At 39.5% G+C, this 25,871-nt stretch overlaps 1 protein-coding gene across 5 annotated transcripts in view; it reads right to left on the bottom strand.

Annotated features, from left to right (window-relative positions):
• The window catches only part of CAMTA1 (calmodulin binding transcription activator 1), a 2,166,856-nt gene that overhangs the window by 1,004,831 nt on the left and 1,136,154 nt on the right, over positions 1–25,871 (bottom strand). For all 5 annotated transcript variants that reach the window (XM_044056441.1, XM_044056437.1, XM_044056440.1 and 2 more), the window contains 3 exons: positions 21,295–21,373; positions 20,305–20,620; positions 9,971–10,485 (listed from right to left, as the gene is read on the bottom strand). In XM_044056441.1, the coding sequence (XP_043912376.1) occupies positions 9,971–10,485; positions 20,305–20,620; positions 21,295–21,373 (910 nt within the window). The remainder of the gene's footprint in view (positions 1–9,970; positions 10,486–20,304; positions 20,621–21,294; positions 21,374–25,871) is intronic.

The raw sequence follows: 25,871 nt of genomic DNA, 5'->3' as shown, positions 1-25,871 counted from the left end.
GCCGTGACCTAACGTGAAAGACAGCTTAATAGAAAATCTCAAAGAAAATACTGTAGCTCTAATCACTGCTTTAGTATACACTAAGGTGGTGGTAAATGGTCATCCTGAAAAAAGTGACATAATTTACGAAATATTCATTCTGATAGGCATGCACAGCCTGGTAGCTGGTACAAAGGGTTAAGAATGTGAACTGTACTTCCTGTGGTACAGGGTTTGATTCCCTCAGCCCTCATTTGTCTACTGTGTGATCTTGAGCAAATTACTTAACAGACATTGCTCCTGGGTCATCCCTGAATAGGGACTGTGTGTTCAGTGGGCCTACATGGTTAACAAATCGGTTTGTTTATTATTTGGCCTATTATTATCACTGAAATTGATTCTGAATAGGCTCAGAAATGGATACTGTATAGCCAGCATCTCATGGGTATAGCCAGGCATTACATGAAATGCCCATTAAGAAGTTAATATTACTTAATTTTAATGTTATTCTACATCTATTCCAAAGTATTTTTTTTTTTTGGTGGGCAGGGTGATTTTTTTCAGGTTTTCCTAAAACATTAATATTTCAGTTTTTACCAGTTACTTTCTGTCAAATGGCAATAGGTCTTTCAGCATTTCATCTAAGTGACTGGAGTCATATTAGTCATGTAAGCATAAACATTTGTAACACCCCTTATTACACATATTAATTCACACGTCACAGAGGATTAAGGCTATGTACTGTTAACAAGCCATTTCCTGTGGTACAGGGTTTGATTTGCTTAGGCTTCCTTTGCCCACTGTGTGAATATCAGAAAATCTCTTAATCAGAGTGTGCTCTGGTGCAATTCGGAAAATGGGCTAGGCTCCTCAATGACCTCCTGGACTTCAAGCCTAGTAACTACCTATGAATTTATACTATGACACAATTACACACCTTATGTGCATTATTATGTGTATTAGGATCTTACGCAAGTGAGCTTGTATAGTTAAATAAACACACAAACAGTAGGAATAAGAAAAAAGAAACACATCCCTGTAGCTGTTTTCATTTGGAACCACTGCAGCCATTTTCAGTTGGGCAATGTAACAGTTTCTAGCAGAGATGGTTGGCTGTTACCTTTTTTGTGGCAGTTTAGAATAAAGCCACAGCAGCCTGTTTGCGCCCTAATCACCTAGTGTAAGAGCTAACAACCAAGAAGAACTAACAAATATTGCTGAAAATTATGATGGTCTTACTGATTGTGGGCTTCTGTCCTAATCTCAGAGAGTAGAAGAAAAATATTTAAAGAGTGAGAGACTATATGTGTTGCAGGAGGGGGTGCAAACACTTGTGGTAAGGATAGCATAAGCAGACATTAGTTTTACTATTTATCTGTATTTTCTAAAGGTTTATCTCATCAAATTCATATTTGTGCATGTATATCAACTCTCAGTAATCCATGTACCTATACTCTGGCAAACAGTAATTTTACTTATTTATTTATTTTATTTACAGGTAGTAAATTGGAACATCACTGTCTTTTTTTTCAGATGCAACAGAGTTCCAATAAATTAAGGCAGAATAAAATACTGAAGCCAGAACTAAAGCTAAACAAACATAAAAAGATAACAGTATAAGGCACATATCTGACAACAGAAAAAGACGAAGGAAAAAAAGGCAAAAAAAAAAAAGAACCCATAATACAATGTAATACCATTGTACACAATGAAGACAGATCCTACAACATAAATTGCCATGCAAAAATTATAACAACAATAAAAGAGGGCAGATTATGGCATATGATACTGCCTTGTAAACTGCAAGTAGCTTCCTCTTCCAGAAGAAAGTTGAGTCTTGTTTTGAAGCTTAGAACCCTGTGGTAAAAAGGTTACCAAACCAGACCAATAACCAACAGAAAGATAATGTTAGAATCCGGCGGTCACCAGCCAAATGTTAGGCAATTAATATTTTATTAAGTGCTTTCATCCTGTTATTAGGACTTCATCAGAATAATATAATAATCTCACTGTAGCCTTCACAGTTCTATATAAAGAAATAATGTAGGGAAGACCTGCCTACATATCCTAATTCATTAATTATCCAATAAATACTTAGAGAGACCTACTATGTTACACATGAAATATATACAATATAAAAAATATAAAGAACATAACATTTAATATATTGTATATAAAATTTTACATTTTAAAACGGAAATACAATCCCTTACATAACTTAATAATATTTAAAACCTCTTACTAATAAACAGTAATTAAACTACAATTTCAAAGCATTAAGTTTCAACAGTGGATGAATAGATAAAAAGTCATTCAGGCCTGGGGTGTTGTTAACATTTAACCTAAGTTGCCACAAAAGTTGTTTATCTTCTATTTTTTATTTGCCATTCACCTCCTCTAGGATTGGGAATAATATTTTGTAGTATACCAAACTGAAACTTGTCAAACTGTACAGAGCACATATATAGAATGTATGTATAATGCATTATTAACATTCCTATTTTTTATGTCATACAAGTGCTCATAAGTCATACAAATGCTCGATTCAGATCAGGATGCAGCACAATTGACCCGATGTTTGCATTGAGACAGATACTTGAGAAGAAACTAGAGAAGAGGAGAGAGTCAAACTGGGCTTTCCTAGACTTGGAGAAAGCAAATGACAAGGTCCCAAGAAAGCTGATCTGGGCAGTACTGCGGTAGTTTGAAGTCCCAGAAACATTGGTAGAAATAGTACAGGCTATGTACAAGGAGCCAGTGACTCAAGTACGAACAGTGTTTGGCCTCACACTGAGGGGTTCCCAGTGGGAGTGGGTGTACACCAGGGTTCAGCTCTGAGCCCACTGCTGTTCATACTGGTAATGGACTACATCAGCAAACAGGTTGGAGGGGTCAGAGCAACAAAGCTGCTGTATGCAGACGATGTGGCAGTACAGGCAGACTCTGATCTAGAACTTCAGCAAAGGACAGGAGAATGGAATGCAAATCTGAAGGCACATGGGATGAAACTAAGCACAGATAAGACAGTGGTGATGGCAGCAGATTGGGGAAATCAGAAGAAGCGGAGAATAGAGATAGATGGGAAGATAGTGGAACAGGTAAACAGCTTCAAGTATCTGGGAGTGGTGGTTGAGGAGAAGGGTAGTCTGAATGAAGAGGTCAAAGCTAGAATCAGAGGGGCTGCAGCCAACTGGCATAGAGTATCAGGTGTAGTATATGACAGAAGAATGCCAAAGAAGCTGAAAAGTAAGGTGTACAAGGCAGTGGTGCGACCAGTACTACTGTATGGTACAAAAACCTGGGCAGTAAAGGCAGAACAGTTGAAGAAGCTAGAGGTGATGGACATTAAGTGCCTGAGAAAGGTGGTAGGATGCACACTGCGGGACAGGCGAAGAAATGAGGATATAAGAGCAGAAGCCAAAGTAGCGCCAATTGCAGAAAAGATCAAAGAAAACAGATTACGATGGTATGGGCACATGTGTAGAAAAGCAGAAGACAATCTGGTGAGGGAGATTTAGGACAGACAGGAAGAAGGTAAGAGGAAGCGAGGGCATCCAGCAAAGAGGTGGATGGATTGTGTGAAAGAAGATCTGCGACAGTCAGGCATGAGTGTTGAAGAAGGCAGGAGAGTGGCACTGAATCGAGAGAGTTGACAACAGTTAATACGATACCCCGACCCCATGTAAATAGGAAAAAGGGGATGATGATGATGATGATGACAAGTGCTCGTAAATCCTTTTACTCGGATTTCTTTCAGTTTGGTTGACTTAAATGCCAGATAGGTCGAGCACTTTGCCTAACAGACTACCCCCTTACTTTGACCGTTTCCTCCATAAAAATAAATCCTGGTTATTATTCCATTTTCTAAAACAATTGGTCGGCCTCCAAAATATAAGCACATTGTTTGCAAATAACACATTTTACCATCCCTTTTATTTGTCTAACAGAACAGTGTGTAATATTCTGGTCCACTTCTAAAATATTTTTCACATTACATGTCGTCTCCTATGTAAATAATGGTACCCTGCCTAATAAATTAAAAAACTCAGAGCAAACCTTAAGTATATTTCAATTGTTGCTCACTATACATTTAATTTAATTTGTATATTTACTATATTCCAGAAGTATAGTGCATTCATATTTCTTGTTTGGAATAATTAATTCATTATCATGCATACTAGCATTCTTATCCAAACCCATCCCTAAGAGAGGTTTAATTTTTCATCCCTATTCCCTTAGCACTTCTTACTTTAAATTATAAACTAATTCCTCTGGGTAACTTCTAGAAATGAACATTTTAGAAACATTACCCATTTCTTTAAGTAAATCATCTTCATTAGAGGTCATCCTGGATGCCCTAATATACTGCCCTTTTACCAAGAATTTCTTTTGGGCCAAAGGGTGGCAGCTCAAAAAGTGGAGATAGGTGTTATTGAAGGTGGGTTTCATGTAAATTGTGGATTTAAAACCATTGTCTGTCATTGTAATCAAAGTATCAAAACACTTTTATACTAGTCTGATCTATGTGTGAAGCGTCTTTAAGAAACTGCGTGGTATTATTCAAATGTTTCATATATTTATCAATCAAAATAAAAAAATCATAATGCATAAATTAATATACCTAAAAATTCACTTTTAAAAACATACGATCTCTCCCAAGCTGACAGTAAATATGCCCTAACATTTCCCCCCACTAAATCCTTAGCAACCTCCTAACTAACATGCCCCTCCAAACAGAATCCCATGTTACACGAGGAAACATCTGGTTTGGGTTGCCTGGTTAGGCTTACAAAAGCCCTGGTGTTTATTAGCCTGGTATATATGTATGAATCTATATATATATATATATATATATATATATATATATATATATATATATATATATATATTTATATAAATACATTCAAAATCTTGGCCCCCCCCAACACTGCCTACTACTTCTATATACCAACTCTAAGATTAAACTACAGTGAGAAAAGGGCAAAAACCCAGTCCCCACTGTACAGTGATCTGACACAAGCTACCAGCTTTTTTAACATTTCTAAAAAGATGATAGCACATGCATTCCCCATTCTCCATTTTAACAGTTTGTGGTCAATCTTTTAGTGTTCCATCTTTTTTCTGTTCAATATTCTGAATGTATCCCATAGTGTGTGTGTGTGTGTGTGTGTGTGTATCTCTCTCTCTATATATATATATATATATATATATATATATGTATATATGTATATATATATATATATATATATATATATATATATATATATACACATATGTTTAGATAGATATTTCCCCCAACTAGTTCTTACTAAGTTTACAGGCTTACAGCCAACTAGTTCTTACTAAGCTTACAGGCTTACAGCCAAGTAGATGTTCAAGAAGTCGAGCTACATCACCTTATACTACTGAAAGACCAACAGTCTCTTCTGTTAGTTTTCCCCATATAGCCAAGGTGATAAAATGTGATCACTCATACAGTCATCAGGTTTTAAAGGTTACTATGGAAGTAACTGTTTGAAATATGAGGGCAGCCTTTTCCAAAATGGGGAATACAATAGGTTAGGTTGTGCTGCACCCACAGGTTTTGCTGATATGGTGATATAAACCCAGGTGTCAAGAACAAGTACTTGATTTATCACAGGATTATATGAGACTACTAGGATAACAACACTAAAGAGCCTTTTCAAGCCTAGCTATACTTCTCAGAAGTACTAGATAGGTTTTGGTTCCTTATGTTTGTCTGGGAGGTATATGAAACTCTGGCAGCATCTACTATCTTCCTGTCTGTAACAGAGACATAGATGCTAAACAACTGGTAAATTTCCGATTCCTACCCATTGATCCAAACTGCACTTGAATAAGTGCAGGGAAGAATTCCCTTTCACAAGGATGGAAAATATGTTTGAGAGAAAGGGTAGTCTCTGAGATACATACTTGTTCCCTTCAGCAGGTCTTATTTATGCTGCAGAAGAGGTTTTGATCCCTGGATCGGGTATTTCTGATGCCATTTGCTTTGCATATATGCAACAGGTTCATTAAGGCTGGATCAGAGAATGTTTTGTAAGTGAAGAACAGGTCACCTCTCAGCAGCCTGTAGAAAAAACTGTACAAGGATAAGATATTGAGGTAGTTCGCATAGGACTTGCCTTGTACACCATGTATTGTTTTTGTGAGGAACCACTGTGGATGCAGCAGTTGTTGCATATGCCTGGTCAGGTACATACCAATGGAGGCAATGCACTCAATGGTCGGTCTAATGATGCCGAGTACAATGGAACAATGACATCTGTGGACCTACTTGCCACATCCTTGCTTAGACGTTGTGCAGCATAGAATGATTTCATGTCTACAGTAGACATATTATGGTTAAAGGCCAAGTCACTGCCTATGTGCAAGTGACTGGTTTCTTGGTGGAGGTGCTCTCACCAATCCTGACTTCTTGAGTCCTATCTGTGAGCTTGCTGGCAATCCAGTGAGTTATGTATGGATATAAGCCTAGCTTGATGAGTTTGTCAGCAACACCCCAGTGGGGGTATTGTACTGAATGACTTCGTCATGTCTAGGTAGGTGGTATGCACCATTTTTCTGTCATCCACCGCCTTGTTGTCTCTCTGAGAAGTCAATTCTTTGAGCACTTGGTCTTCTCTTATGGGGTGTATTATCAATGTATTCATTTGCAGGGATAGCCATCTTACCAAAAGATACTATTATGCACTTATTGATGTTGAGTTTCAAAGACTCTGGCACCAGTTATTAGTCTGTGTGAGGCCTTCCTGGAAAGTATTTGCATCAAGGGGACAGTTCATTAACTGCACCTACCTTGCAATCATCTGCAAACTTAGAGAGCCAGAGGCCTTTGATGTTAGTCTTGACATCAGAGAATTAATTGCCAAACAGGAGCTGCCCTGGCACTGAGCCCTGAGATATTCTTTTGGTGACCAGCATTTTTGTGGAGATAGACTCCCCTACCCTAAGTTCTTGGGTCCTATTTGTGAGCCAGTTAGCTATCCAATGGTTGATGTAGGGATGTATACCTAATTTAGTGAACTTGTCAGCAATGCCTGAGTGGGATTTTGTATCAAATGCCCTGGCCAGGTGAATGTAGGAAGAATGTCTTTGCTCTGGTGACCTTCTCAAAGAAGTCCACCAGGTTGATTAGGCATGATCTGCCCTTTACAACACCAAAATGAGTTGGATCCTATGTCTGAAGGTTTCCTTTGTCATCATTTATCATATCAATGATTATTCCTTCCATGACTTTACATAGTAGACTAGTCAGGCGTATGGGTCAGTAGTTTCCTGGGTCCATGGATGACCTGCCCTTGTGCAGAGTGATAACTACTGAAGCCCTCCATTTGTTTGGCACAAAGTCTATTTGAAGGCTATGGGTATACAATGATCCCAGTGGGCCTGATGGAGAAAACCCACACAAACACAAACATGCAGAAAAGCCAGCCAGGTAGACACTCAAAAACAGTGTAGTGGAATGTGGGTTATGGGTGGTGGAATGGTTGGCTAGGGGCAGCTGGATAATTCAAACTACTCATGATTTTTTTTAAAAGAGCCGGGCAGGAGGTCACTGCAGCCAGCAACATGACGTGAAACCTGCAGCCTTATCATGGCCAGTCCATTTGCATGCACTGTGACAGACTACTAGTAGGAAAGGAAGGTGACTTAATTTGATTCCAGGTATAGTCAGCCCCCACATGTTTCAGATGACCAGTGGCAGGGCAACCAGGCTGAACACTGCACTGGTGGGGAGAGGAACCAATGACACTGTGCGTACATGTTCCATGACATTTTCAGACAGCTTCAAGTCCTTTTGGGAAATACAAATAAATGAAGATAAACAAAACTTGTTAAAAATTAATTTATGTGTATGAATTAAAAATGATCTGGGAGTCAGTTGTAAGGGAGAAAATCTACATTGATTTATGGTGTCTCATTTTTCTGGGGCTATTGTGAAAAAAAAACAGTTATTTGAGTGATATCTGACAATATACAAATAAGTAAATAAACAGATAAATAAATAATCTGCTCATCATTTTTTGACACTCTGACCCTTGGTAATTGTGTTGTAGCTCTTTGCTCTGTTTTCTAATTTTGTTTTATACCTTTGTTGTACTGGAGTCTATATCTTTTCCTAACCTTGAGCCCCTCTGATTCTCTCATCCTTCTATTTATTTTTGTTTATTTATTTTACATTTGTTCACCAGGTAGTGTCCGACTGGGCCATGGAGCCCGTTTTCAGCAGAGACCCAGGAACTACACACATAAGCATCTTCTAGTCCAGTCCCTTTTTCTCTGCTCTGAGTACTTACTCACACAGTCTTAGACATACATCCTTCCAGCCTTTCCTTATTTTTGATTCCCTCAGCTTAACAGCAGTGTCATTTTTAATTTTTTCTCTAGCTTTATTGCTTAAATTATCTACCTTCATACAGGTGCTAATATTATAAAATGAGTATTCATTACTGTTATCATTTAAAGATACATTTAATATCTGTATGACATTCACAGTGAGCTACTACACTGTTCTGTGCTTTTGCTGTACTGCCCAAGTAGATGCTTATGTCCTCATTTTTTCTTTATTAATTTGTAAGCCGAGTAAACCCAACAAAGTAAAATGCCCATTTCCAGAGGTGGCCCAAGTACCTGGTTAAGTGACTTGCTCAAAAGCATAAAATAGCTAAATAAGGATAAAGCTCACTAGCAGCCCAAAACTCTTCCACTGACTGCCATACTGTTCTAGAATTATTTTCTTTTTTAAACCATCAAAGAAAACATGCATTTATTTAATTTAAAACTGCTGACCTGGAACTGGGAGTGCTGGGATTCAAACTTAGACCACTATCCATTATACTATACCATCATGCACGTCTGTATATATATATATATATATATATATATATATATATATATATATATATACACACACACACACACACGTTTATGCAAAAAAAATTAAGCAAACAGATAAGCAAACAAATGAAAAAAAAAAAAAACGTGAAAAACCTTATGCTAACCCAAAGGGCACCAGCCATTGAACAAAATTATACTAATTAATGGAACTACTGGACTATACATTTATGATACTGAATGATCTGGACCTTCCACGTAAGAAAGTGATTTTTTTTTAACCACTATGTATACAGTGCATTGAATTAAGGGTGTTTTAAGTTCTATTAACACTATGCTATGGAGGCAGAACAATGAATCGAGTGAATTTAAGTTCTCTCTGCAATACAAACCTGCTTTCTCTGATGGTCTGCTTTTGCTGCAGGTTCTGCATGAAAAGGTCCCAAACACATAAACAACTAAATAAAGCACAGAAGACACCACAAGAAACATAAACATAGAAAGGCAAAGTGGACTTGGTGTTACAAGCTGTCATTTTTTTCAAGGATCTGTGTGTGTGTGTGTGTGTGTGTGTGTGTGTGTGTGTGTGTGTGTGTGTGTGTGTGTGTGTGCACGTGCGCTCACTTGATTCACTGCAATACCAAAATTGGCTGGTGTTGAAGAGGAAATATTATTCAATATACTAATAGTACTGCAGTGTGGCACTGCCACTTCTATTAGCCTTGGTAAGGACCCCAGAAATATAACATTTTCAGTTATCATATTCAAATGACTTCTACCTATTACACTATTTTCAAAATAAAGGAACGACATTTATGAAACAGCAGCTAATTAATATGGTAACTTCCTGATAGTTCCTGTTATTTTAAATTGAGAGATATGAATGCAGAACAGGACAGAAAAGAAAACCATATATTTAACAGGAGGAAGGGTAAGGGGTGACTGAAAGAAGGGGATACAGAGTGGTGTAAAGACAAGGGCAGAAAAAGACTGATGAAAGATAAATGGAAAAGAACAAAAGTGCTGGTTCATCATGTCTGCAGATTACTGTTTCCAGAGCAGCAGCTCTTGGCTTATCTCACTGTGTGACACATCTCCTTTCTCAGTGCATTCATTTGCCAATTCACCTTACCTGCAGCTCGTCCATCTGCTGTAAACAGTCTTCATTTTCCACATTATCTTTGTATGAGAGCAGTTCCACGTCAGCCATCTCCCTCTCTGACATCATCAACATGCTGATCTGCTGCTCTCTCTGGCGCAGCCTGTGCAAGACAGCTTCCCTACCAGTCCATTTTCTAGCTGCTGATGGCTGCACTGATGCTGGGGTGAATACTTCCTTTGTGTGCCACCTTAGTCCAGCTTGGTTGCCAGAAACCTTGTGCATAGTGACTATTTCTGGCAAGTGGTGAGACAGGTCCTTACTGATATCCTTCTTCTCAGTATCAGCACTGATTGTTTCCACTTGCTTTGTAACACAGCTCTGCTTTCTTGAATGGGGAATTTCAAGGCTTAGTGCAGCAGAAATCAACTTCTCCTGTTTGGATTGAAAATGTTCAGGATTCAGCTTGTGTTTCTTGGCAGCTGGAAAGTCTTTTGGACTGTCACTGGTATAGTAACTGGAAGGCTCTGACCTTGGTCTTCTCAGGTCTGTAACAAGAGAACAGTCTAAGGTTACAGGGTACTGACTACAAAAACTATTACACCAAGCCCCTGGAACAAATAATTTTAAAGTTTCCATTTAATTTAACATAATCTGATTCATACAGCTATCCACATTTTGGCAGGAACAGACAAACAACAAGGAGACTACATCCCAGGTAAAATGTCACCATTCATTTCTGCCCTGTGTTTTGCTGGTACATTAACAATGTAAGCCAAAAGATGAAACAACTGTAAACACCACACAAAGTCCAGCCGACAAACGTACTCAAACACAAGATGAGTATGTTAAAACACTTTGCAGATATTTAATAAATTAATTTAGTTTGTTTTACATTGAATTTATTAAATATATGCAAAGGATTTTAGCATATTCACCTTGTGTTTGAGTACATTTATAGGCCAGACTTTGTCTGGTACATTAAGAACTTATATTTGCAATACCCAGTGTGAGTAAAACTACCTTCTGGGGGAGCACAATGGGAAAAAAACATTTTGTTGACATTTTATTTATATATAGCACAAGTTGTGCAGACATTCTTGACTGTCCACTAAATTGGCTATAAACTGAAGAAAATTCATACGTGTAGGTTGGCTTTTTTTCATGCCTAGCACAGACAAGCAAGCTAGAAACAGACGTGTTCAGAAAGCCTAAAACTTTCCATTAGGTATGCTAGACAGGGGTCCAGAGAAGTAAATATTGTGGGAAGAAATATCCAGGGAATTGTTATGGCTAGGCTTGTATAGGCCCTAGGGCCGATAGCCTAGTGCCAACCTATGAACCTATGAGGTTTAGTGTAAAACAGTCATCTATCATCAGCACAAAATTCTGTAAGGAATACATACTGCATCTGTTCTGTATATAATCTAGCTGCATTCTGTAACCCAGGACAAGTTTTCCATTTTCCAGCATAAAGACAATATAAAAATAATGAATATGAGATACATATCTGTGACATCCCTCCTCTGGGCCAGTAATCAAGTAGCCTCAATCCTCACCACTGACACCAGTGAGGGACAGTCACAGTATTTCCAGATGCAGCTCTCTGCACCAAGCACAATTTCTCTTAAGAGCACAAAGGGAACACACAGCCATCCTGGGGATGGGTTTAACTCACTCTCACCAGGCACCAAATAAGACCTCACACTGACCACATCTGCAGAGTTGGGTCCTCAGCTGAGTGTTCCAAGCAAAGTCCTCTACCCCCTCTTTGTGAAACTAGTGCGCTGTGTCCCTGCTTCAAGTAGCTGACACACACACACACACACACACACACACACACACACACACACACACACACACACACACACACACACACACACACACCTGGGAAAGGCTGGTACAGATTTACATGCTAGGCCCCCCCCTCTGCCCAGACTATAAGGTAGATACTGCCACCAGAACACTCCAAAGCCAGCTACTCTAAGGTTCGTACAAGGGTACCAAATTATTCCCCGTAAAATGAATACTAATACAAATGGTAGCGCTTGAACAATGCAGCAAGGTCTTCAGAAGTGGCCACAGTGTCACCAAAAAATACTAAATATCTATTTACAATAAACACCAGAGTTTCAATCACAGGAAATATTAAAAATAACACAGATGGAAAGATTCACAAAGATACAGAAAAACAATAATTAACTAATCTCACTATATTTTCCTTACTGATCTAAAGAATTACTATTCCCTGGTTACTTACTAAAGCAAGGGAAAATGAAGTGGGTGAGTGATCATTCTTTGTCAGGTTTCAAAAATGGACTGCTAAGAGTTAAGTGACATCTCTTACTAATATCTAAATATCATCTCAGTACTGGCTATAGAATTATATCACATCTGGTCTTCTGATTACTTGTTCCCACACTACCTCCTTTACTAAAAAGTGAGCCAGAATCTTGCACCTATGTGCTAACACACACACACACACACACACACACACACACACACACACACACACACACACACACACACACACACACACACAGCTTTGCTAAGATATGTTATAGCATCTGGAAGCTATAAAACCACTTCAGAACTTCTACCCTTCCAGGGTAGCAATTAGTTCACCCCTAAGGACAATACAGTAGGACTCTAGTCCTGGTTTTTAGAGACATTTTGTCTCTGGCTTCAATCAGAACTGTACAATACAATCTTTATGTTCTAAGCTAGGTAAATTTAATTTCAGACTGTTTTTCAAAGTTAGATGGACTGTGGTTAACCTCTTCTCTTCCACGATCCTCTGTTACAAAATATTTATTTTAACAGTTACAATACAGTCTGACATATAGGTATATTTATTTTCTGTCCAGCAGGACCCACTGTTGGTACATTTTTAACACAAGCAGCTTTACAAATACATTTTCAACACAGGCACCTGTACAAATCAGTGTGATATGCAAATGACATAGAATTCTTTACAAAACTCCAGCTAGCTATGCTGGCATACCTCGCAAAGCACATGCAGCAGCTGGAGAGACCACAGAGGTTCCTCACCAGGAGAATCCAGGGCCTGAAAAACCTACCATACACAGATAGGCTAAAAGTCCTATCCCTCTACTCTGTTTCATACAAACTCCTCAGTGGTGACCTCTGTCTGGCATACAAGGTAATCTCAGACCCTGCCTTGATGGGACTGCTGCATATCCGCAAGTCAAGCTTCACTCGAGTAACCTGCACGCGTGGCCTCAACCAACCTCTGTGACATCAATAGGACTTATTGGCGGGATAGATTTGTGCCCCAGAAACACCCCCATCTGTGGAATAGACTCCCTCTCTACATCAAGCAGAGTACCTCTTTACCCCTTTTTAAGAGCAACCTGCATAACTGGATTGGAAGTAGAAAATACATCCCTGGAATTCCACCCGTGTCCCTGCTGGACAGGGGTATTGGCTGCTGATTTGTCTATACATTGGCTAAATTCTTGGCTAGGCTTATAAGGGCATCAGAGCCAATAGCCTAATAACTTCCTATGATCCTATATGTTACACATCCACTGCCCTACTTCTCCTGGCATAGCTGGCAATACCTCACATCATCACATCTCTCCCCCCTTTGAAGATTCAAGCTAGTTTTTCAAGTGACCCTTGAGAAACGTAGTTTGATGGACATCAGCCTGTCTGGGAACATATTAGCCCAGACCCTGTATTGAGAACCGATCTGCACTGGCATTACTGACCCCACTATGGTACTGCAATGTCATATCATATGCCTGTAATCTTAGGGTCCACCTTAATAACTTGGTATTTTGCTGGCTGGCTCGATGTAGCCCTAGATCCCTCTCACAACCCACCTGCCATCCACTGCAAATACTGAGCACCAGGGCATCCCTATCATGTTAAGGATTCATCATGTTAACATGGTATAATTTGTGACCCTGCCTCCTCCCTAGCAGGTTTACCGTGTAGTTACAATCACTGACCTTCCTTACCATTTTGAAGGGTCTCTCCCACGCTTCCTGCAGCTTAATGTTTCTGACAGGAATGAGCACCATAACCTGCTGTCCCACAGCATACTCTCTGGCTTGAGAATTCCTGTCATACCAGACCTTTTTCTGCTGTTGAGTTCCTGCCAGGCTCTCCAAGGCCAAGCCCATGAGCTCTCTAAGCCTTACCCTGTGGGTTTTGAACATATGCCACAACAGACTCCTTGTGGGATTCAGACTTACCCTCCTACTCATCAAGAATCAAATCTAATGGCCTCCTCATCCTATGCCCATACAGTAACTCAAAGGCTGAAAACCTTGTGGATTCTGGGGTACCACTTTGTATGCAAACAGCAGATGGGGTAAATATTTGTTTCACTCACTCTTTAACTGGTCTGCAAATGCCTGTAGCATGGTCTTTAGTGTAGAGTTTAACCTCCCCACAAGGCCATTAGTCTGGGGGTGATAAGGGTAGAGTTGTCTTTAGGTGTTTCACACCACAGCATGCCCATGGACAAGCCAGCAGGTCTGACATGAAATTGGCAACTCTGTCAGTCAGTATTTCTCTCAGGAAACCAACCCTGCTGAAAATCTCTAAAAAAGCATTTGACACCTTCTCTGCCTCGATAGAAGACATGGCCATTGCCTCAGGGTATCTAGTAGCATAATCTAGTACCACTAGGATATACTTCTTCCCTGTGGAACTTGGGGTACTCAGAGGCCCCACAATATCCATAGCTACCCTCTGAAATGGCTCCTCAGTCACAGTCAAAGACATCTACGGAGCTTTCACCTCGTCTCCTGCCTTTCCTACCTTTTGGCACTGCTCACAGGTCTTGCAGTACCTTGCTACATTCCTTGCAATCCCAAGCCAATAAATGTGCTGTATAATATGTCTCTTGGTATGCTTTATGCCCATATGACCTGCAAAAGGAATGTCATGGCCATGGTTATAAGTGACAGTAGGCTCTGGACACTACTAACTGCTGTATTACCTCATCCTCTAGCCCTCCCTCAGGGGTCCACTCTTTGTTACAGTATACAGACTCCCCTCTTTCTTGAGAACCAGATGCCTACCTAGCTACCTCCCTCAAGCCTCGTAATGTAGGGTCCAAGAGCTGAACCTGTCTCAACTCCACCTTTGTGACCCTCCTCAGCTCCCCTTCCACAGGAAGTCTGGTATCTTCTGACAGCAGTGCCTCACTGTTAGCCTGGGTACTACCACTCACCTCTGCCCTTACAATCACTCTGTCAAAGGGAACATCAGTGCCTACCAGCAGCTGTGGCTCACATTCAGACTCACTGCTACAGGGTAGCTCCATCCCTGAAATAGCCACATCGCCAGCCCTGGCTTCAGGTGTGGGGTATGTCTGAGTCTCTCCTGGCTACCAGCCCCATATGCCTGTCTCCAAATCTGACTTCATGTAACTGCATGCACACGGTATTGCATTATCAAAATCATTGCCTATCAAGTCATCTACAGGGATATCCTCAAACATACCTACTTGCTTGCTTCTTTTTCCACACTCCCAGTCAAGGTGAACCCTGGCCAAAGGCATTTGGAATGGGATTACTCCTAAAGCTCTGAATGGAGTGGACTGCCCAAGCAAGTACTGTTCCTCTTTAACCATTGCAGGCTTCATAATGGTTATATCAGAGACTGTGTCTCTCTTAGCAGTGGCTTGTTTTCCATCCACTAAAATAGGATATATACTCTGGTGACAGTCTGTTACCGCTGTTGTCTCCAGACAACTTATCACTGGCATACTGTTATTCCCACTTGCTGGCTCCCCCACCTTTTGTACTCCAGCTTGCTTCCATGGAGAACTGTATGCTAAATGGCCCCACTGGTTACATTTACATCTAACCCTTGATCCTGGCCGTGTACCTGAACTAGTGGATTCCCCATTACTGGTGGAATCTGTTGAGTTGGTTTAGGCTGTCCACCAAGGGTTTCCTTACATCCATGTGCAGTACTGGGTATCCCCTTCTTGTGTGGTGATGCCCTGCTTGCTAAGTAGAGATCCCCTTTTTCCCCAGCTCACCTGCAGAGTTACACTGACCTGCCAACTAGATTTTCATGTCCTCAGACAAAGTGCTAAGGGCTTTTTCCCCCACCAAAAACTCTGCCAACTTTCAAAAGTGGTGACCTGACAACCACTTACCCACCTACGAAAATAAGTGTTTGACTCAGCAATATACTCACAAACACTTTCATCTGCCTTGTGTCTATGCTCGCAAAACTTTTTTCTGTAACTTCAGGTGTTAACGTAAAGCATTCCAATAAACATTGTTTAACTTTATCATAGTTTAAACAATCAGTATCAGACAATTTACAAACAGCAGTTACAGCTTTACCATGGAGTAAGGGGGTCAGGAACTGTACCCAGAGCCCTTGGTCAACATTATAACGTGTACATCCTCTTTCAAATATATGAATAAAACTATCAAAATGATCACCCTCTGTAAACTTTGGAAGCAATTTACTGCTATTTATTGCTTCTGGGGTTTGTTTACTCTCTTCCCCATTACCTCCATGAACCTGATGAAGAGTCAGCATCTCCCTGTCATGTTGACGCTGCTTCTTATTTTCTTCAGCCTCCAAATACCGCTGTCTCTCATTTTCTTTGACCTCCAAATGCTGCAGTTTCTCTGCTGATTCCAATTCCATCTGTTTTGCCTGCTGGAGTCCCTCAGCTGATTCTAATTCCAAACATTTGGTCTCCAGTTCAACTCCAGACAGGTTTTTAAGTCCCCTGAGGAAAAGGTGAACTGTCCTGTTTCTGAGGGCTGAAAATCCACATCACCAGACTGGTTATCCTCCTGGTTGCTGGTCTGGGTTATAGCTGTGACTAAGGCTGAAATCATTTCCTCTTTAGTGAGGCTGGCATTCACCAGTCCTTTGACTTCGCACACCTTGGCCAACTGGTTCTTTGTTAGCTTGTCATAATCCTCTGCTGACATCTTTGCCTGCTTTTCTCGACTAAACTAAACTAACAAAAAATAAATAAAACTGCTGTGAAAAATATACTCTGTCTGCTTACCTTGTAGCTGCTAACAGTACACACACCTTCAGTGACAACTGCCTACAGGCCACAGAGTTTAATTAATATCCACACCACTGCACGCCAGTACATGATGTCCCTTCTCTGGGTCAGTGATCTAGAAGTCTCAATCCTCACCAAGGACACTGGTGAGGGACATTCACTTGGAACAAAAATAGATACACACAGCATTTCCAGATAAGGTTCACTGTACGAAGTACAATTTCCCTTAAGAGGACACAGGGAAAACACTCCTGTCCTGGGGCTGGGTTTCTCTCTCTTACCAGGTCCCACATAAAACCCCACAATGACCACAGCTGTATTGTTCAGTCCTCAGCCGTGTGTTCCAAGCCACATTCTCCATTACCCTCTCTGTGAAACCAGTGGTCTGTGTCCCTGCTCCAAGTAGCTGACACACACATTTTGAGATTTGATTTTCACACACACACATACACATCTGGGAAAAGCTGACACAGATTTACCAGATATGCCTCCTCTGCCCAGACTATAAGGTAGAAACTGAAACTAGAACACTCCGAAGCTAGCTACTGTAAGGCTCTTACAAGGGTAATCAATTATGCTGAGTAAAATGAATACTAATATAAATGGTAGTTTTTGACCAATGGAACAAGGCTTTCAGAAGTGGCCACAGTGTTACCAAATAAATATACTCTCAAAGGTTAAAGTATTCTCTAAAAGACCAGCCACAATGAAAAGTTTAAATATATTTAATGATAAATAAAAAAACATGAAAATACTAAATATCTATTTACAATAAACACCAGAGTTTCAGCCACAGGAAATATTAAAATTAAAACTGATGGAAAGATTCAGACAGATAGAGAAAAACAATAATTAACTAATCTCTCTATATTTCCCTGACTGATCTAAAGAATTACTAGTCCGTAGTTACTTTTTAAAGCAAGACAAGATGAAGTGGGTAAGTGAGTGATCCTTTTTTGTCAGGTTTCAAAAACAGACTCCTGAGACCTAAGTGACATCTCTCATTAATATCTAAATATCATTTCAATGCTGGCTATAGAATGACATCTCATCTGACTATTGATTCCCCCACTACTCCCTTTACTTGAAACTGTGTCAGAATCTTACACCTATGTGTTGTCATATACATACAGACCTTTGCTAATCTGTGTTATAGCATCTGGAAGCTATAAAACCATTTCAAAAACTTCCTTCCTTCCAGGGCAGCAATTAGTTTACCCACAAGAACAATACAGTAGGATTCCTAGTCCTGGTTTTCACAGATATTTTGTCTCTGGCTGCAATCAGAATTGTAAGATACAATCTTTATGGCATAAACCAGGTAATTTAATTTCAGACTATTTTTCAAAGTTAGCTGGACTGAGATTAACCTCTTCTCTTCCAGTATCCTCTTGTTACAACATATTATTTTCAACAGTTACAACACAGTCTAACATGCAGTTGTATATATTTTCTGTCCAGCAGAACCCACTGCTGGTACATTTGCAACACAAGCACCTATATAAATCAGTTTGATATACAAACAATATATAATTCTTTACAAAACTCCAGCTAGCTATGCTGGCATACATTACAAATCCACTGCCCTATTCTCCTGACACAGCTGGCAATACCTCACATCATCACAATATCAACAAATAAAACATGTCATACACTATTTCTACATCAGTTAAGTATAGGTTATGACTTGCATAGTTTCACAGAGCTGTCTGGGGATATAGAGGCTATGCTTATCATTATGCTTTGACTACATACAAAATGGATTCTCACTCAGAGCTCTAGCGTGTATGAGTGCATAGCAGAATGGGATGGTTCATAGGTTGGTACTAGGCTATCAGCCCTAGAGCCTATACAAGCCTAGCCATAACAATTCCCTGGCTATTTCTTCCCACACTATTTACTTCCCTGGACCCCAGTCTAGCAGGGTGACTGACGTGATCCCCGGGATGAATTTCCTTTCTCCCATCCAATCGTCAAGGTTCCTTTTGAAGAGGGCCAAAGAGGCACTCTGCTTGACATGCATGGGCAATCTATTCCAGAGTCTGGGGAGTCTCTGGGTCAGGAACCTGGGGTCACAGGCTAAAGGGTTCAGAGTGAACATTTTGTGCTGAAGCCTATCTACTTTGTATAAAACATCCAAAAGGAGGTGACTGAGGTAATTTAGGACAAACTGTGGAAATTGGGAAGTGTGTCAAATTAACTAAAATGAAATAAGGTATTAAAACAGTGCATGTCGAAGGTATTGTACACACACTTATTTAAACTGGTTAACTAAGACAGAATTCTGATCTTACTGGACAATTTTCATATAAGCCCAGAAGATACATATGGACATTGTGGGAAAAAAAGCAAATCATCATCATCATCATCATCAACACCATGGTATTATATTCTCGCAAGATAAATCATCCTTAGTACTCAGTGTTACCATATCGCAAGTTTCTCATTTCTCATGCATGTCTAATTATCCTTAAAGCCTAATAATTTATATGATTTTACTTGCTTTATGTTTTCTGACACAGAGTTACAAAAGTTTACTACACTCAGAAAACCACTCCTCTCTTTTTTCTCCCAATCATCCAATACTATGGGTAATATAATAGTCTGAAGGGTGGAATTATCACCTCTTTTTTTGTGGTTATCACAATTTTTGTGCTTTTCTATGAAGCTTTAGAAATCTACTTGGATAAAAACAAATCGACAAATGTGCTCTGTGTCCATCAATATTCTGATCTTATCATAAAAGCCTCCACTATGTGTTGCATATCAACTTCATTGCTGTGCATAAGGACGGATGTGTAAGGATTCAAGAAAAAAGCTTCAAACTGATTTTTTAATATTCTGTAAGACTAATAGAATAAAAATGTCACAAGCCTACAAAAAGTCTTGCCAAAATAAAAGATCAAACTAATATATCAAAATACGACTTCAGAAATTTACTCTGCTGCTCCTCCTGCACATTTGTTTTCATCTCAAGTCATTACAAAGAAGATACACAAGCATATAGACAAAAACTGCTATATTTAGAAAAGGCACCGAAAATGCATCAAAGAATAAAACAATTAAAGATGTATTTGAAGCCCTTGGGATATAACCTGCAGCTGTAAAGCTTCAGCAAGTTGTAGAAATGAATACAGTATAAAAATAATCATTTAACTGTAAAATATTCTGTTTCCTTCAGACTGCACTGACATAAATACAATAATGTTTGTAAACTAGCAAGATGTGACATTGAGAGATTTTCTGTCAAGTCACATCTCTGCTCTTTTTTCAGCAGACTGTTATGGAATAAACAAGGCAAGGAAAAAAGATGAGACTAGAAAAAAGTCTGAGCTCTAACCTGGATTTGAATTGGAATTCACATTGCTTCCTTTCTGCCAGTCTGTGCTGGTAGATGTGTCATTTTGCCACTGTGCAATCCAGCTGTCTGTGCTGGGATCTGTTCCTGGGGGACAATGGACTTTCTGGGATTGATCCAGTTGACATAGTTCCTCCCTCTGCAGCTGCTCAAGGACCTCAGCCAACTTCACATGACCTCGAGAGCGGGCAATGGCCAGTGGTAATCGCCCAAGTGAATCAGGGATTGAAATAGCTCGATGGTCCCATTTATACAAGACTACTGCCGCTTCCAGGTGACCAAGTGCACATGCCCACATCTGCAACAAATAAAGGCAGGGGACAAAACTTTACCCACAAAAGATCTGCATTAAAGTAGTAATCATTTCTGTCTGTTACAAATAGTAAACTAGTAAACTCTCAGTTAATCGGAACTCAAGCAACCAGAAAAAAAAAATCTAAGAAATACAGTACAATTTTCATGTGTTGCACTTTCTGCCCCCCCCCCCCCCACACACACACACACACAGAAACATACCTTACATTTTTAGAGTTTTATTGTTTTAAAAAGAAAGATAGGAATACATTCCATGTCTCCCCAACCTAAGAACAAGTCAAAACCAAGAAAATTGTATAGGGTATAGTATTAGTCAGGCCTATTTTTAATAGTAACTCTCAAGCAACTAGAAACTACAGTTATCCGGCATCTACCAATCCCCATGGGTGCTGGTTAACCAAGAGTTTAGTCTACATGTATAAACTTCTAGCTTTTCAGTTTCTATGCATTACCTCATTTTAGGTAGGTGTCATGCATTGTCCAGCCTTGGACTCAATACAGGCTGAACCTAATGAACACTTACCCATACTTGCCCACAAAACACACAGTACTAGAAGTCTGTTTTGGGAGATTCAGTCTTATAACTCTCAAAAATTAGGATATAAACATTTCATGCAAATATCTCAATGAACAGTAAGTATCAGTTGTGTTACTAACCAGTGGAGTACAAGAGAAGTGGTCCACGTTCAGAGGGTCTACCTCCAGTTCCAGGTCAATGCTGTCAGCATGTTTGGTGCTGAAACAGTAACCAAAACAAATGTTAGCAGTTAACAGAAACAATAACTACACTAGACACCTCAGTCTGTCAGTGCTCAAGCTTTCATTATAATTGAGAATATACACAGTTCCTACAAAACAGAGAGACATGGGGTGTAATAATAATTCAGTAAAACAAACAAACAAATATTACTTTAACTCATTTAACTACAGTGGAGCTCAGGAAGTTTGCACTGTAACTTCCAATGGGCAGAGCCTAAGCCTTTTGGCAGAATCAAATTATATCCTCACATTTCAAACAAATGTTCATATCTCTCGAACCACAGCGATTATCAAAACAGCAAACCCTTCAGCACAAACTATTTTTAAAGCAGTAGTATTCTTTAGGTGCTAGGTCTTAAACTGAATTTTATAAGTCGCAGTAAACACAGTAACTACTATGTTTGTAATATTTTGTAAACAACTTACAATATCTCAGCAACCACTCAAGTTACGCACATAATGTTAGCAGCAAATTATTCATCTAGCCAAGAGCTTTCATATGAGGCTAAGGAGTTCTGTCTGTGTTACTTGGTTATTGAAATATTTAGAAAAATTGAAAATTATATTATATCTACATAAATTAATATCATAACAACAGTTAAGATTTTTTTACATGCCCTAGACAGAGATTAGATATTAATGTAATTGAGTTTGCCATTATGTAAGCTTTAAGATGAAATATTTTAAAACATTGTACATAGCATGGTTTTGGAACTATTGATGTAAATATGAACAAGCAATATTTGACACCTAGAGGCGTCAGCAGGAGTTAACTGAGGATGCACCTGAAGGCATCACTCAGATATAATGAGTTACAGTAGTGGCATAATCTGGTATAACTTATAAAGAGGTACAGCAATAAAAAAAAAGAAGTTATGTACTTACCATAATGTTGCATGTGTGTTGTCCATCTCTGCCTTTATTCTCACATATGAGTTGGATCCGATTTGTCTGATCTGTCTCAGCCTTATGTAGTAGCATGTGGCCTCCAACTAAGCTCTTGGGCAATCTACCCTTCCCAGAATGCACTTCCCCATTACCTCAGATCTTGTTTGCCCAATAAAGGAGCCACTGGTTATATAAAAGAAGAGAGAAGAAATACTATTCAAAGTACTAAAGAAACATTTCAAATAACGAGGAGTCCTAGAAAGGCCTCATTTTGTATCACCCGCTCTTCCAGGAGTCTAGGAAGGGGGTAGGTAGGAGGATTGTGACAATAAAGGTGGAGATGGACAACACACACATGGAACATTATGGTAAGTACATAACTTCTTTATGTGTTGTTGTCAATCTCACCTTTATTGTAACATATGGGACAGCTTCCATAGCAACCTAAATCTTGGGTGGCTCATGGAAGAATATTCCTCAGAACCATCGATCCAAAAGAAGCTTTACCCATGGAGGCCAAATCTACTTTGTAATGACTAATAAAAGTATGGGGGGTTGACCATGTGTCTGCTGCACAAATATTGTCTAATGATTCTCTGTCCAGAAAAGCTGAAGAAGTAGCCACAGCTCTGGTAGAATGTGCTTTGACTGGTTTAGGCAATTGTTTATTTTGGGTTTTATAAATTTATTTATTTATTATTTATTTACATTTGTTAACCAGGTAGTGCCTGGCTGGGTTGGAAACCCGTTTTCATCGGAGACCCGAGGAGAAAAACTCCAGAACAGTACAAATTAGTTAAAGTACAAGTAGGTAAAAAACAAATATAACAAAAAATTCATGTTACAAGATCACACAAGGATTACAAGGTAATAGCAAACTTTTACATAGTGTGCAAAATAAGTTAGGTACAAATTAAGAAGTTATATAAAGGTATACAACATCCAAAAGAAAATCAAAGAGATAATATGCAAGTCATGCAAGAGCTGAACAGTAATAGGAATCTCATGCAAGAGACAAGTAGCAATAGAAAGAAAACTAGCCAGGAACAGTACAGGGGCAAAGCCAGTTAGTATCCAGATAATCTTTCAGGGTAGTTTTAAATGCATACAGATTAGGAAATTTTAGGATGTGCTGAGGAAAATTATTTCAGTCCTTGGCAATTTATAGGAGTAGAGACAGTTGCCATGATAGTTGTGAGACTGGGTCACTTTTAGCATTAGTTTGTTAGATGACCTATGGAGCCTACAGTTAGTGTTAGGCTGTACCACGTTTGAAAGGGTTGGGCAGTTAGTGGAGTTGTATATGATTTTATGGGCAAGTGAAAATTGCTTTAGCGCTAACAGATTGGGAAGTTCCAGCCAGTTGAGCTGTCGGAGAACTGTGCAGTGATGCGCTTTATGGGGTTGACTGGTAGCAAACTTTGCTAATTTTTATAGCAGGATTCAGTTTATTAAGGTCAGCTTTGGATCAGTTGGTAAAGATCTGAGAGCAGTAGAGGAGGGTGGATAGCAAGTGAGATCCAGCAGAGGCATGTCTAGCTTTTGTGCAAGGTAATAAACAAGATAAATGAAAGTCATGCAATCAGAAAAACATTTTGACAAGGTAACTATGGAAACTGAAAAGCTTTTCTTGTTTCAGAAAAGGTAAACAACTGATTGAAAACCTTTGTTCTGTGTAAGTAAAAACACAATTGTTTGTGAACATCTAATAGGTGTAGCAAATATTCTCCTTTATTTTGGAAATTCAGGAAAAAATGGCAGTTCAATGGACTGACTGAGATTAGTCTCAAAGACTGTTTTGAGCAGGAAGGAAGGGTTAGTTCATAATGAAACTCTGTCTTTGTGAGAAATTAAATAGGGTGGCTTTATAGATAATGCTTGCAATTCAGATACCCTTCTTGCTGAAGTAATAGCCACAAAAAATTGTTTTCAAAGCCAAGAATTTTAAATCACAATTTGCTGAAGGCTCAAATGGAGAATGAGTCATGAGACAATACAAAATTCAAATTCCAAGGGGCCAAAGGACTTTTGTAAGATGGTTTCGGCAACAAAACTCCTTTCAAAATGGTTTTACAAAGCTTATGGGACATGATGGAGGAACCATTCTCTCCTAGATAATAATTAGAAATTGCAGCTGATTTAACTCTTATGGTAGCTGCAGCAGGTCCCTCACTAAAAAGTTTCACTAGAAATTCCAGAATGAAGTGCAGCGGAGCAGTAAAATGATCAATGTTCTTTTCCATGGACCACATGACAAACCTTTTCCACTTGCTTTTGTACAGTTTTTGTGTGGAAGATTTAAGTGAAGAAAGCAAAATGTGCTTCACCAAAGAAGATAAAAGAGAATGCCTGGCTATCATCGGAATTGGAGCAGGCATGCTTTCAAATTTAGATTTTTCAACTCCGGAAGAACCAGCCCTTGGTGATGATCTGGAACTGGGTCCAGAATCCATGAATCTTCCTGGAGATGAGCCCATAGAAAGGAAAACCAAATCTGTTGGGGCCAGTAAGGGGCAATGAGGATGAGTGTTCTCTTCAACAGATTTGCTTTCTGTAACACTTTGTGAATCAAGGGAGTTGGAGGATAAGCATACAGAAGTCCTGGGGGCCAATCGTGCACCAGTGCATCCCTCAGTGACTCCCCCTGAGAGGGGATTAGGGCAAAGTAGCTGCTGCATTTGTTGTTCATGGGTGATGCAAAGAGATCGCAGCAAGGCTGACCCCATTTCTGGAAGATCCTTTCTGCAACTTCTTGTTTGAGGCACCACTCATGAGGCATCGGAATTGCCCTACTGAGGTTGTCCGCTATCATGCTGGATTTCCCCGGAATGTGCACTGCTATCAGAAAGTGGTTGGAAGATATTGCCCATTGCCAACTTGGACAGCTTCTTGACAAAGGGGATAAGATCTGGTGCCTCCCTGTTTATTGATGTACCAGACTACTGACATGTTGTCTGACTGGACTGCTACTGTCCCCTAAGGAAAAGAGTCTTGAAAGGCTTGCAATGATAGAATCACAGATCTCATCTCTAGAACATTTATATGCAGATGGGTCTCATGAGAGGACCAAATGCCTTGCACTGTCTTTCCTAGATAATTCCCCACCCCCACCCTATACAGGAGGCATCCTTGGTCACAGTGGCCTGGGTCTGACTGGGTACAAACGGACGACCTTAACTGACGTGATTGGAATAAATCCATCAATGAAGACCCTTCCTGCAGACATCAGTTATCAAGAACTTGTGAGACATTGGTAGATCTAGAAAGGACCATTGGGTCGATAACAACCATCACAGAATTCACATATGAAGGCAGGCTAGAGGTAATAGTACAATTGAAGCTGCCATTGTTCCTAAGATTTGAAGTACTAGTTTTGCAGACACACTTTTTTTGTGAATTAGGACCTTGATTGATTTCTCAGTGAAATAAGTGAGATGGAAGTCGTGCTATCATTTTTCTTGTATATAAGCGAGCTCCTATGAAAATCAGATTTTGACAGGGTTCTAGAGCAGATTTCTCAAAATTGAAGGTGATTCCCAGATAATTGCAAAGATTTATAGTAGTTTCTCTTGCCATTAAGAGTTAAT

The sequence above is a fragment of the Protopterus annectens genome, chromosome 14.part0, assembly GCF_019279795.1.
Source record: "Protopterus annectens isolate FY-2018-M chromosome 14.part0, PAN1.0, whole genome shotgun sequence".
Lineage (NCBI taxonomy): Eukaryota > Metazoa > Chordata > Ceratodontiformes > Protopteridae > Protopterus > Protopterus annectens.
The sequence above is the reverse complement of the archived record's forward strand: the minus strand, read 5'-3'. Positions and strand labels throughout refer to the sequence as shown.